General features: G+C 46.8%; 1 protein-coding gene across 1 annotated transcript in view; it reads left to right on the plus strand.

Annotated features, from left to right (window-relative positions):
- LOC128767126 (complexin-1-like) overlaps positions 1-5,893 on the plus strand; it is a 34,551-nt gene extending 28,658 nt beyond the window's left edge. Inside the window, exon 4 of the mRNA XM_053878880.1 lies at positions 1,271-5,893. Coding sequence (XP_053734855.1) covers positions 1,271-1,465 — 195 coding nt within the window. The 3' untranslated portion in view covers positions 1,466-5,893. The remainder of the gene's footprint in view (positions 1-1,270) is intronic.
- The last annotated feature ends 8,624 nt before the right edge of the window (positions 5,894-14,517 follow it).

The raw sequence follows: 14,517 nt of genomic DNA on the forward strand, positions 1-14,517 counted from the left end.
CAGGTGCTCAGAGAGAGTCAACAGGCTCAGACCTGGAGGCGGAGAGGTCTGAAGGTGTAAAAGTTACCAAACACGTGAATCCATTCATCTGAAGAACCTCCGTCTGCTGACAAGCTTCACGATCTGGTGCGCAGGAGTCCTCTGAATGTTGCTTTGATCACTGATCATGAATATTTAATGCCCCTGCAATGAGAAGTTTATCAGTGATCAAAGTATCCACAGCTGGAGGTGAAGCTTCTTCCTGACATTGAGAATGTTTTCGATGCCTTCAAAACTCCCCGGGGAGCTTTATAAAATGAACTGGACTCAAAGGATCTTTACTCCAGCCATGAAAAAAAAGAGGAGAGAGAGCGTTTGATTGTGGCGACAGGAGGCTGACTAAGCGGAGCTGACGCGGGTCTTTGTTTCCGTGGAATAACTCAGAGAAAAACGGACGGGAGGGTGAGAGAGAGGCAGAAGGCGAAGGGCGAGAGAGAGAATGAGATACAAAACCAGCGAACAGAAGGAGATCTGGGAAAGAAATCCATCAAACAAACCGGAGTCGCAGAGTCCACATGTAATCACAGCCTTAATCTGAGAGGGTTTTTTTTGCGGCTGAAATAAAAACATTGCTGCATTTGATAACCAGACATGCGGAAATATAAAAATCAGTTTTGGGATTTTTTGGAGGGACGGGAACATAAATCCAAAATTCAGATATGAGATTAGAAGAAGGGTTGTCACTGGGATTTTTCCCCCAGAATAAGGGGTGTTTCTGAGGGTGAGTGGGTAGGTGGGTGTGGGACTTGAACCCTGACAAGTCACGCAGACTTGTTTAGAGACAAAACCACAAATGGTGAAGGGATTTGTCCTGTACTGGGTATGTAGTACTCACCACTAGTCTGATGTACTCTCGGGGAGGAGGCAGGAGCAGAAGGCAGTCCACTCGGAAGGGTTCAAGTCTTCATGAAGCTTCAAGAACTTCAGAGGTCCAGGAACACCACAGTGTGGGCGACCGTGAGGGGGCATATACTGAGGACAGGAACAGCAGATGAGGTCGGTTGCCAGGGGTCAGAGGATCCGATGAGGTCGAAGTGGCTGGCAGGAACAGGGAGGACCACCACAGGTGGTCTGTCTGAGACCCCAGGACCTGTATGGAGTGGTTGCAGGAGAGACTGAGGTTGGATGAAGCTGATGACACATGGTGCAGCCAGAGATGGACCCTCAGTTTTCTAAAATGAAGAGGTCCCTAGAGCGGCTTTCAACTTTGGTAATGTCCTTCCTCCAACAGTATGGCATCAAGAAGAAGGAGGAGAAGGAGGCGGAGGCAGCGGCTGCGATGGAGCAGGCGTCAGAGGGCAGCCTGACCCGTCCCAAGAAGGCGGTGCCCACGGGCTGCGGCGACGAGGAGGAAGAGGAGAGCATCGTGGACACGGTCATGAAGTTCATCCCGGCGCCACTCATGGATATGTTCAATAAAAAGTAACGGAATGTTGGAAGGAGATCAAGTGTTGAGGAAGACCCCGGCCCACCCTGACCTCAACTCCCCCACCCCCGCCCTCCATCCCGATCGTGCTGGATTTGCACTTCATTTCATCCTTGATCCAAATGATATTTGATCTTCGGAGAGTTATAATGCCACGGATCGTCGCCTCAGATAATCCTGCAATTATAACCTCATTTAAAATAGTCATTAAGCGATGGTATCGTCGACTTCAAGGCCACTCTGGTCCAATCTCCTCCGGCTGCTGACTCCATCGACATCCACCCGCTTTTCTTTCTCTGTAAATAGTCTGGGGTTGTAGTAAATATATAAATATATAGGAGTGAAATATGACATATAACAAGAGTATAAGCCATATTTTTAAAGAAACGATCCAAATCATATCAAAGGATTTTGGTTTTGTTATCTTTGATACACGCGGTGTATATACGAACCTTTGGTTTTATGTTGTGAGGAGTCCGTCCATCAGCCGTCTCTTGCGTTGTGATTGTTCAAGCGTGCGGAAGCGTATCGCATTTATTCCAGTGGTTTTCAGCCTGATAGAAACAGAAAGTTTTTTTTTTCTTCTAAAAAACTTTTCTAGAAGGATGCTTTTTAGCTTTCATCTGTTAAAGAGAGTTAAATCCGCCTGCGCTCTGCCTAACAGCTGATCCAATGGCATCTGGACTTCATTCCATCAAATGCCATACGCTTCCGAACGGACTGCTGGTACAAACCAAACAACAAATCGATATTTGAAATACTTTGATTTAAAGCATGCGGTCACGTAACGTGCGGTGACTCATTATCATGGCGCAAATACGTTTGATATCTGAGGCAATAACCTGTTTTCCATTTTTGTCGTCCATGTACGTACTGTAAACGACAAAGATTGACGTTTGTGTCTCAAACGTTCTTCCACGGGGGAATCTCCAAGCAACACACTATGATTTGGAGAATAGTTTAGCGCCATAGTTTAAATGTTTGGGTTTTAAGGTCCTGTCACGCTACACTTCATGACTTTCCACCAGGTGATGATAGCATTCCAGCTAGTTCACAGCGGTGAGAATCACTTTAAACAATTACACTTTTAAATCGAATACGCAATCTGGAGCAACATTTTTGTGACCGTACAGCGAAAATTACAAACTGCAGTTAGCTTGACACGTAATAGCAAAATGTATTGGGCCATATCTTGTTCGAACTGCGGGATGTATGTAGATAGCAGCCCTCTCTGTACTGGACATCCGTCACGCTGGTCCGGCCCGCATCTGGCGCGGGGGCACTTGGCATGTGCGATTCCTATGTGGATCGAGCGACTTGTAGCCGGCGTGGTTAGCATGATCAATAGAGAGATTTTGTGGCGTTTTGGAGTCTGGGTCAGTTTGTCCAGAAATGAATTAGCTTCACATGTTGCAACAGTAGAAAATTCTGATGTTCTATTGTTGTCAAGAAACTTAGGCTAACCCGCTAACATTGGATTTTCATTATCAGATAATGATACAAAGAATTTTGTCATCTAATTTTGAAAACAAAATAAGGTCTTTGCAGCACCTTCAAGTCCTGAAGTCTACGTGACCATAAAGTTTTCATAAGGGCGGTTGATTTTTGTTGACGTCATCCTTTTCTCCATTTTTGTACGCGAAGAAAAACAATATAACTTCACAGACACATGTGAACAGACAGTGGCAATAGTGCAATACATTGTAGGAAATGAAGTTTCCCGCGTCCGTCAGTTTCCCTGATGGGAGTCACATCCCGAATCAGCAACGACAGACAATCTTCTTTCCTGTATGTCGAAATGTACCATCTGTGACGTACGTCTCCGTGGTGACGCCTTTGTGAGTCCAACATCTCAAAAAAGATTTTTAAAAATACGTAAAAAAAAAAATGGGGGAAGGTGGGACGATTTGTTTCGTGTCTTGAAAATCTCATTTCGAATGTTGAGCACAAACAGTGTTCGGAATCACAGTCAGCAGGGTTTACGTGACAAATGTACAGAGACAATGCTGGACTTTCAAAGTCCCTGAAATGTTTACTGAGTCCAGATTTACACTGAAATGGCACAACATCTAATGAAGACAAACTCTCCACACTTGCCTTTTACTTTACTCTCCTGCCCCCGTCCTTCTAATGGAGAAACATTCCAGATATTTACGACATTCCTGGCAGTGCGGACGAGGACACACACACAAGGACAGAACTATCAGCGATTTAGTCTTAAAGAAAATGTGTCTCACATGCTAACAGTATCGTAGTAGCACCACCTAATCAAATCAGTTGTACCTCTAGAAAGTCTTGTCTTCCATGTTCGGCGCTTTCACCGATGCGAAATGAATTTGCTAACTTGGTGTTTGGTAGATGAGTAGAGGTTAGATTTGCTCACAATACTGTGTGTAACCTTCATGAACTGTCGCAGTACCGACAAGAACCACCATCAACTTACCGTCCAGCTAGCGTCGATGCAGACATGGACTGGTGTTGTCATGGTGGGAACAGACGTCAGAACTAGCCTCACTCGACACCCGGCTCCTTCTTTCCTGGCTGTCCCGTCTGTGTCCCAGTGGCTCTGATGGAGCCACGATCCCGTTCCCTCCACTGCCTGTGGGTCCCACCCGCATGGGTCCCTTGCCAAGGCACACGGCAACCCAAGCTCCTAATCGATCCCCCATCCTTCCTGCCAATCCTCCTCACACTTGCCAAAATAAGACTTCCCTGCCAGATACATCCACACCCCTCCCACCAGTCAAGGCCAGAAAGCCATCTGGTGTTGCCTAGTCCTCCTTGAATCTCCTCAACGATCCGCTAATCTCGACTCTTCTTCTCCAGGCAAGTCCTCTCGCTTGCTTTCTCTTTTGCTCAGACACTGCCGTCATCCGTTGCGTCGCCCACACGCCTACTCCACCGTGACCCCACCACGCCCTCCTTCTCAGCATCGTCTTCCTTGTATTACGCGAATATACCCACTGAGTCGTTCAAGCATGCTCCTCCACTGATCTAGAAACTGCCTCGGCTGGAATGTCGACGGAAAACTTGCAACCGTTGTTGCAGTTCTTGACTCATTAATCCATTCATCATCAGTGAATCAAGCCAAAGAGTCGCTGTCATGATTTATCTCATCACCTTTGTGTGTTATTGTTTCAAATCCTCAGGTATGAAGATTTTGTTTTGGGTCAGAGCCAGCCTTGGAGGAATTCACTCGCACAGTCATGACTTTGCTGGGAAGAGGTTGTCTGCGGCTCATTTGAGGTGAGGCGCAATTGGGTCGAGTGTTGGTACACTTCAAACCCAAGACCCCCCCACCGCCTCCCTTAAGGAAGTCATGAAGATCTTCCAAAACAGGGAGCATGGCTTTTATCCAGATTATATTCAGGCCCTGCACAGAGACTCAAATTCGAGTTGTGAGGGTCAAGAATGAAAAACCTGTGTATCAATTGAGAGGCCCAGATATCGGCCAGATATTGATCGGTATGTTCGTGGGAGGCAACCAGTGGTCGGATGTTACCTCTCTTACTTGCAAACGCCAAGGGATCCAAAAATCCAAGGGAGCCAGCAGGTTCATCAAGCTACTGTCACGGCAACAAAAGTTGAGGGAAGGGAGGTAGATGCCGTCCTTCACTCAATCGATGTTACCACTGGATATGTGACTAGACCTTGGAGCCAGATGCCTGTTGGCACACCCCCACTGCTGACATCATTCGACTTGGACTTACCTTGAAATCCTCCATACCTGACAGCCCAGTAGCCTGGCCAAGGGGTGACCTGAGCTGCGAGGCACCAGGTCCTTGCGTAGTCCTTGCCTTCATTGGCTGCCAGTGAGGTGGAAAGACAGGCACTCCTGGGTAAAGGGCCACGCCTCAACCCTCCACCATCATAAATCTCAGCCTGCCATCCACCCTGTGTCCTTTTCTATTCTAAACTGAGGTACAGCGTCACGTCATCTCCGATCATCTTGATCCAAACCACTGCCTGAAACCCACTGCCGAAGTCCTAATCAATATTTAGTACGAGCGAACTCCATTCCAGCCAATTACGAAACTGCCTGAGAATCACTGTCGATATTTGATGTGACTTGAATGTAACCGTCAACTGTTTCCTGTCGTTGTTGAGAAGATCCTCTGCTGTGGTGTTTCTGTTCCCGTCATCGTCTTTTGGTGGTTTTGTATTAAAAGAAAAAGGGTGAATTATTTTGTACGGCAAAATCTTCTCACCTTTCTCCCTCGCTCTCCCACCTCTCTCTCTCTCTCTGTTGACAACAATGTATGCATGCTCTGTGGTGTGCGACGTAGGCAAGGTTGTGGATATTAGCGTCTCGTGTCCTGTCTGTGTTCCACCCGTTAGCCTCACTGCATGCCGACCTAGACAGATATTTGTAACTTTCCTGCCAAAATGGAATCACCGGCCACAGAATAAAGTGATTTCATATGAAAAGGAGTCTGTCTCTTGTGTCGCTCGGCTCTTGATGTGTTCGATTCATGTCAGCAGTCTGAAAGGAGGTGAGGAACGGATGAAGACAGGCAGATCAGTGCAACGTCTTCACTCAGAGCTGAGCCAGAAGACAAAGCTCTCCACTGACTGCTGGGTTTCTCCTGTAGTCACCAGCTTTAGTAACTCATGACCACCTCCCGATCGATCGGATTTTAAATTCTGTGTACCACTCGGGAGGCTGTTGAAGCAGAGTGGTGAGACGATTTACCAGTCACACTATGCATGTACGAACGTCCGTAGATATTGAAGTAATGTGTAGCTTAGCAGTTGCTGCTTACCTCCAGATGAAAGAATTGACAGACCATACGCCAGGTTTTCCTCAAAATGTAAACAATAGTGACAACAAGAGCTGCCATATCTTCACAATAATGATCTCTTGTTAAAAGATGATATCTCACGTGCTAAAATGAAGTGGAGACATCAAAACAAGCAAGAATGACAACATATCATCGAGGTGGACATGACTGAGGTAGATTTCAGCGGGTTTGTCGTGAAAAAAATCCCCAAAGAAACATCATGATAACCAAAAGAAAGGAGCACAGAACTAAAGTTGTGCATTCCTCCAGGACGTACGGCGAGGCAGAGCAGGTCAAGACTGCTGTGAAATCGAGTGAGATTTTCCTCATAATTTGAAACTGGTGTTTTTATTGTCATTGATTCAGTGAACGTCAAAAGTCGCCCTCTGCTGCCTTGTTTCTCTGTCGCTTCCCGATCCTCTGTGTTCCAGTTTTTGGTGCTTCCGTTACATCTTTTCCTCCATTACAGCTCTGGATGCTAGACCTCAACTCTTTTGCCCTTAAGTCTAAGTCAAGTCACAAGTCATAGGGTGTCGCTTGAGTACAAGTTGCAGACTGAGTCCCCATCTCTGCGTCGGATGTGTTGTATATGGAGGCGTGGTGTGAGCAGTCATATCACTCGAGGTCGGGTGTCCAGTCACTCAGGACTGCCCAGCTGATGAGAACGAGAAGCTCAGTCACCCAGGAGAGACTCGGAGGAGAACCTCTGCTGCTCCAGGAGGAGACTCCCAAGTGAGGTGAGGTGGGGCAGACGCACTGGAGTGAGGATGTCCCTCAGTATTCTGCAAGAAGAGCCTGTTTCTGGAGAGCAGGCCTCCACCACCCAGCCACCAACAACCTCACTGTTTGTCAACACTTCTCTCACCAACGTGTTTCTGCCTCTGAGGGACTTGGAGAACCGAGCGAGCGAGTGCAGACTCACACGCCAGCCAGAGCTGATTGAGGCGTTCTGTAAATGTCGGCTCTTCAAATATCATCCGGCTCTCACAGCTCAGACGTGGAAAATAAACCATGAATAAAACATGTTGTAAAACATGGGCGGCTTCTTTGTTTCAATTTGAAACAAAAACATCACAGTGTTCATAAGTACGACGCTACTGTCTGTGTAGCATTGATTCTCAAAATGAATATGTGTAATAAATACATTACACATATTTTAAAAAATAATTAGAAATGAATTGGATGTAAATCAAATATTATGATATTAAAAAAAATAAAATAAAAAGAAACAAATGGGGAAAAATCTCAGCTTGAAAAATCATTATTTTATGGTTCAAACCTTGAGGGGAAATGTGAAATAAAACGTGAAATAATTGGGATTATTTGTCATGTCTTTAGGAAAATAGACAGCTTTAAAATAAACGCAACAGTGAAAAATGTACAGTTGTCCACGTCCAGTCATCGCGGTCGTCCGATCACCGACACCCTCAACCCAGCCTCCATCTTCAGACCTGACATATGCGCTGCAGCTCAATCTATGAGTCGCACCTTAACTCTGACTCAAAGGAAGGAAACAGGGTCTTCATCTTCCTCTCACCAAACTAGATCCGTGGAGTCACTTGAACACTTGGTTAAACTATTGGCGTGTTAACATTATGACCAGCAGGTGGATCTTTTTGGACTCATACACACATTACACCCACAACTCTGTTAACCTATGAGTCACATAACTCAACTGCACTTCCAGCACGTCTGAGTCTTGCGGATTGATTTATGTTTTTATTCATGCGATACCACTAGGGGGCGCCCTGGTTTGTATATTATGCTTTATGTTTTTATGTCAGGATTTTCAGATCACTCAACAGGAAGTGGTGCTCTGTTGACAGGAAGTGAGTGTGACTCCAGGAAATCATAGTAGTTATGATGTGAGTGACTTGGACCCAGGAAACCCGAGTCATCCATGAGGACTGAATGACTCATCTAATGACTCATGGATCCCTCAGATCAAACACCACAGCCCCAAATGTCCTGTTCTCCAGGAGCCCCCAGCATCAGACTCTCCGCTATCAAACGGTGACTGACAAGAGTCTGGAAAATGGAGCCAAAATGAGGTTTTTATTCACGCAGCTATCACTTCACAGCCTCGACGAGAGGTCGCCCGTATTATGCAGCGTTTAATCTGGCTCCGAAGGGACAGGCGTCTCCTTGTCGGCGAACAAATGGATTTCTGAAAGTTGTGTCGAGGAGAAGTCTTCGACCTCAATTAGCGACTGTCACGTGACGGCGCCTCCCAGCGACCGCGGCTCCACGGCGAGCCATTCATTATACATCCACGTCCTCCATAAATAGAGCGGAGGAATGAATATTACATGTCGCCCCGCCAGGATTATTCAGGATAACAGGATGTTTTGTCGAGAATAAATAAAGACGAGATTCATGGTGTTGGATGAGGAACATGTTGCGTTCCATTCTGCTCAGATTTCAATCGCAGTCAACGCCTTTGAATGTTTCATCTCGCTTTCATTCATTTCTTGCTCCTTCTTTTCAGCTTTATTCTGCCCGTCTTCATGTCATGCGTGATGATGCTGGAATAGTCCCACGTTTGTCTGATCTTATCACGTTTTTTGCACGTTTCAAATTTTTAAAAATTAATATTTATCATTTCGAAGAATTTCAATTGAGTCTGACCCACCTCAACCTTCTCCTCCTGGAGGAGCAGAGGTTCTCCTCTGAGTCTCTCATGGATGACTGAGAATTTATGAATATTTTTTTGGCTACTGGTCCGATGAATTGATCACGACCTTCAGGTCGCTGACGTGCCCACGGCGGCGGCTCTAGCCGGAGCTAACACGCCACATACTGTACAGCATGATGAATCAAACATGACCTGTGAGATGGTCTGGAGGAGACACGCTGGCTTTGGAGGCCTGAGCGTAACGTCGGTGATGAAATATTCAGAAAGCCAGTGAACAGTTGAAAACCAGCATCAGCCGGAGTGTCAGAGTATTTTTAAACGCGTCGGTGTCGCCTCCTGGCTCCCCAGGTCGGGCTCTTCCTCTGAGACTAATGGTACAAAGCGTTAAATATACCGGCACATTCCTGTCGAGCTAAATCTGCAGTTGCGCTCTGCAGAAAGGCTCCTTTGGAATTAAGCTCTGCTGAGCTGCAAAATTGAAGCGCCAAGCCGGCATGGAAATTTGATAACGGAGGGTAATACGCTGAACCTGACATCTGAATTCTGGAGGTGCGGGAGAGAGGTGAGGAACACACACACACACATACAAGTCACTGTGGCGCTGCAGTCACTGGACGTTGCTTATTATCAGGCGGAAACAGTCATTTTTAAAACACCAGCCTGGCGAAGCGCCCCCTATCTGCCACAGGGGAGAGGGGTATGACGCTGAAGACGGCACTCTGCGTTGCATGTTGACGCATAGGCGTTTCACTGGAGCAAAGAAGGATGTGGCGTGTAGGGGTGAAGTGTGAGGCGCCAGACGTTCAGAAGCTCTCTTCACTGAATTGCTCTGGACGTCACTTGCTGTATATAACTCCTTAGATGGCTCTCCTCCTCGGTGTGACATGTAGAACGAAAGCTGTTCTACCTGTCACGAACCACCTCCGTCTGGTCATATTGTTTTGGACAGCTTCCTGCTCCCTATGACCCTCCATGCCCATATTCATATCGTGGATGGTTCTTCTCCTGACTATGGACAATTTGCCATGCGCTTTGAGTTTGTCAGTTCTTTCTCATTCGTCTCCTTTGTTTTTCAGTGTGTCTGTACCCGTTCTCCGTGGTTCAATCCTGTCGACTTGCTTAAATTTGTAGGACTTGACCCTAAGTCTCGGTCTCCTCCCTGCTGCATGTGGGTCACCCGTCTGAAATGGTCACACAACTCCCTCTTTCTTTTACGAGACCGCTGCCCATAGCGCCAGGATATGCTGCGGAACAAGTGATTTCAGTGCAAACCTGATGCGTCAACATGCAATGCTGAAGGCTGCCTTCAGCGTCAGTATAGGACATAAAAGTCCGCTTTCCTGATGCACAAGACACGTGGCAGCTAGGATGATAACAACAACAACAAACATGGAAAACAGACAAAAGCGTCTGTTTGCTTTGGTTCAGGGATGTTCTTCACCACACAATGGCCAGGGTTTCCACTACTCTGAATGTATTTGAAATATATTATAAATATAATATTTGAAATTCTTATAAAATGGAAATTCTTATAGAAATATTTTCAAGACATTAAAAGGGCTTTAGTTGAAATAAGGCGATATAAAAACTTGAATATAGCCACCATCAGGATTAGTTGTGCTATTGTTAAACTGATACAAAATAAACAATATTTTGTTGTTTAAATGTATGTATGGGTCCATCATTTCATTCAGTGATATACCAAATTCATTAATATTCAAATATTACTCAAATATTCTTATACCATTCAACAGTGATTATTGAGATTAATACATCACAAATTCTCTCATGAATGAGATTAAGTTTTTTAAACGAATCCCACCCCTGGTTGCAACATGTGACACTTGTGCACCTGGACCTCAAACCCTGAGGTGAGTCCAGTACAGTGAGGACAAGACCGCCTCATGTGCCGACTCATAAGAAGGAGTCCAGTCCAGTCCCCCCTCAACATGTGACTGTCAGGGAGCCGCACATCTCTGTGGACATCAGCGAGTGTTGGATGAAACATGTCCCTCCACGTCCGCTGGTCCTCCCACGTTCCCCGACTCGTGGCCGTTTGAAACATCCAGAAGGCCAATTACGACCAGCAGGCGGACTAATTGTCTCAAATTTAATTTAAGACGCTCATTTGTCTGGCGGCCCAGCGATGGGGCGCGCTGTGCGCGCAGAGTGGCTCTCGGAGCTAAATGGGCCGCTTTGAAATTGAAATGGCGTCTTTGTGTGGGAAGCTGTGGACAAGCCAGGAAGTCGGAGGCTGAAAGGAGAAGTCATTAACTTGAAACTGTCAGGGAGGCGCAGGATCAATGCGGGACCTTATCTCACTCTCGCTGCCTCTGACAGCGTTGACCCGGCACCTTGGATCAACCCTGCTTCTAAGCTGCAGAGTGTCAGGGGTTTGATCGCATCATGAGGCAACTCTGGTTTCCTCTCACCATCCACAAAGATGCAGGTGAGTCTGGAGTGTCCGTGTGTGAGAGTGGGTGTCTGTGATAATAGGCCTGTCCAGGGTGTCCCTCAGAAACGAAACGTAGAGGCGCCACTTCCATAAACTAGAGGTTCCTGGTGCAGAGATGGAGATGATCTCTGTGAGAAAGTAGGACAATCAGGGTTTCCAAAGAGGGAGCTGAAAATGGGACAGCAGCAGCAGCGTGATGTGTTCTGGCAGGATCTTATCTGCGACGCCATATGGGCCTTCAGCTCACATCAAACACAACTCCTCGTGTTGATGAGAGTCGTGGAGCTGAGCGTCACCAGGGGTCGACTCACAAAGATGTGGAAGATTCAGAAGTTGGGAGGATGCAGAGCTCGACACCGGCAACATCTACGCAACAGTCTTCTCACGGTTCCTCACACTGGAGCATCAGTCGTCAGGATTCACACCTCCTCTGCCACTTCTTCTGATCGTGCGTCAGAGAATCAGTCCGAGGCAGATTTTTTCACGTCTGACGCAGACAGAAACCTCAAGTTCTTTCCCTCACATTTTTGGATGTGTTGCACATCTGTACGTGAAAAGCGTGAACAAACATGTCCGCCATGTCACAGCAACAGCGGGAAAAAGCAAACAAAAGCAAGAGAAAAACTCAAAGGTACAAAGCACTAGCTGCTGTTGTGAAGAAAAACTGACCATAAAAGGAAGTGTCCTTCAGAAGTGGTGGAAATATGAGAGATGGAAAAGGAGAGTAGAAGCAGTGTCATAAAACATTGTTTATAAACAGGAGAAAAATTCAGTGGAAAACAAAAAGACAAAAATCCTGATAAAAAAAAAAAACAGGAACAGCAATTATTAATTTGACCACCATATTACAATTTACATAAAAGAAGCCACAAGAAAGATCTGAAAGAAAAAGTACAAAAGATCTTCTGTGGAAGCATGAATGATTTGCATTCTAGAAAAAAAGTGACCTGCATATGATCAAATTAAAATGTAAACAACAGAAGAGAGTCCGCTCCACATCACCGCACACATGAACCTGCATTGCTAAGCTCTGGCTTTGCTGCTGTACCAATGTCTCCAGGTCTGAGGCGTCGCCCTCCGTCTCCTCCTCTGTCTCATTTAAGAAAGATATACAAGCCGGTGTGTCAACTGTGCGTCTCCCTGGACGGAGCAGCATTTGTTCAATTCTCGTTTTGACTTTGAAGAGAAGCTTTGTAGTGCAGGGACTGAGGTCTTCCCTCAACCTTTGTAGCTGGCTGAGTGACAGCGCCGAGTGTGACCTCTGGAAAACAAACCGGAGCAGAGACAAAGTCTCTTTGTGTGGGTAAAAGCTCTGGTTTCCTCCACATGAAAGGCAACCATGACTCCGACGCCCCGCTGACAGGGAGGGGGGCGAGCCAAACACCGCATTTCCTCTCTCACAGCAAAGGTGTCTCGTCACTTCTCCAGTTGGAATCCGTCTCCGTGACAACCAGTTCCAGCCTCACTGATGAAACTGCTTCACGTTGCTGCTGTTGACAGAGTCCAGACTTGAAGTTTGAGAGCCACCATCAGCTTCAGTCAGAGGATCAGACACACGACTCCCCATCCAAGCTTGACCCTGCCTCACCCTCAGCTCCTCTGATCCCCTGCAACCGACCTCATCGTCCATCACTGCGCCCCCTTCGATCGCCTGCACGTCAATATCTCTCTTCCTCTGAGACAAATGATCCTCCACTTCAGACACCGAGTCGCTTCCTCCGCAGCTCTTCCCTGGAGCCATGAATATTCAGGTGATCCATAATTACCTTGATTGTAATCAACATTTGGCGGTAATTAAAGGCCGCGGGGGATTTGACTCCGCCTCCTCCGGTGCTCAAGTCACCGCAATATCGCAGTCAGTTTCAGGCGTCGAAAATAAAGCAGGTCGATCTTTGGCCTTTGATCATCAATACAGCGAATGAAATGAAATGAAAGTGGAAAAAAATCATCATCAGACAAGAATATTTGTAATAGTGGCAAAAGGTGGAAGAAAAGAGTCAAAGAAAAGCAATTGACCAATGACCATAGACCTTGATGATCCAACTAAATATATATTTTTCTTAAAGAATTCTGTGTCTAAAGACGGCAACATTAAAGTGCGTGCTGGAGCAAAATACAGTCTTCATTTTGAATGAAATGGCCATAAATGTTTAAAGTGGTTTGTCAAAAAAAAGAGCTGATCTGTGAGTCAGAGACTCTCTTTGGTGAGACTCATCCCGAGCCTGTCTGAGGCGACTGGTGAGGTACTAATATACTAGAGTCTCATGAGCAGAGAGACTTTTGTTTTACCTCCCTGTAACCGCCTCTTCTCCTCCGTCAGCTGATCCGGACTCGTGAGTCCTGCGAGTGAGCGAGTCCTGCCCGTCGTCTGCTGGGACTCCACAGGTGGTGAAACATTGATGAGCGGAGCCCACAAGTGTTGTGACGTCCTGCAGACTCAACCAACCGAAAACATCTTCACTTACAGTGGCTGTTCTGAATCTGTTGTTGTTGTGGAGCGGATTCCCCCGAGCTCGGCAGAACCCACGTTCCGCCGCACGCCGCGCCGTAAATAGCCAGATTGATGCAGCACTCTGCCCAAGCGTTTCCCGTCCAGCTGTGATGCCGGTGGATCTCATTAATTCTCCATCATGAACCCTGAGACGTCGCCGTGACGACGCCTAGCAGCTGTCCACGTTGTTCATTCCTCTTCTGTCACATTTGATTGAAGAGTCACTACAACCTCCGACTCAAGAGCTCAGAAACCTCTGGATCTGCCTGAGGTCACGTCATGGGGGCAGCAGCCGACCAGCAGAGGTCCACTATGAGCTCATGTTAGTCACTCTGAATCGCTCAGAGAATCAATATGGGCGACCATGAAGGAGAAGAGTCGTGACTCACGGGTTCATGAGCTAGTGCTGCGGCGGCCTCGGCATGTCTCAGCTACAGTGTGAGCTATACAAGTGTGCGTGACCTACTTCAGCCAGTCAGTGGATCAGCGACCCGCTCACAAGCCGCAGAGCTTCAGAAAGACAGGTGGGAGCCCAGCGCGGGTCCCGGCGCCGTTGCATCATCGGGTCTGCAAAGAAACTCAGGCGTTGTTTGAATTATTAAGAGGCAGGAGGCTGAGAGGAGACGCGCGATCTGAAGGATCTCTGTTGTTTGAGTCTTTCCTTCATTTGGATTGAAAGAGCTCTAATGC

Source organism: Synchiropus splendidus, chromosome 11 (assembly GCF_027744825.2).
Source record: "Synchiropus splendidus isolate RoL2022-P1 chromosome 11, RoL_Sspl_1.0, whole genome shotgun sequence".
NCBI lineage: Eukaryota > Metazoa > Chordata > Actinopteri > Syngnathiformes > Callionymidae > Synchiropus > Synchiropus splendidus.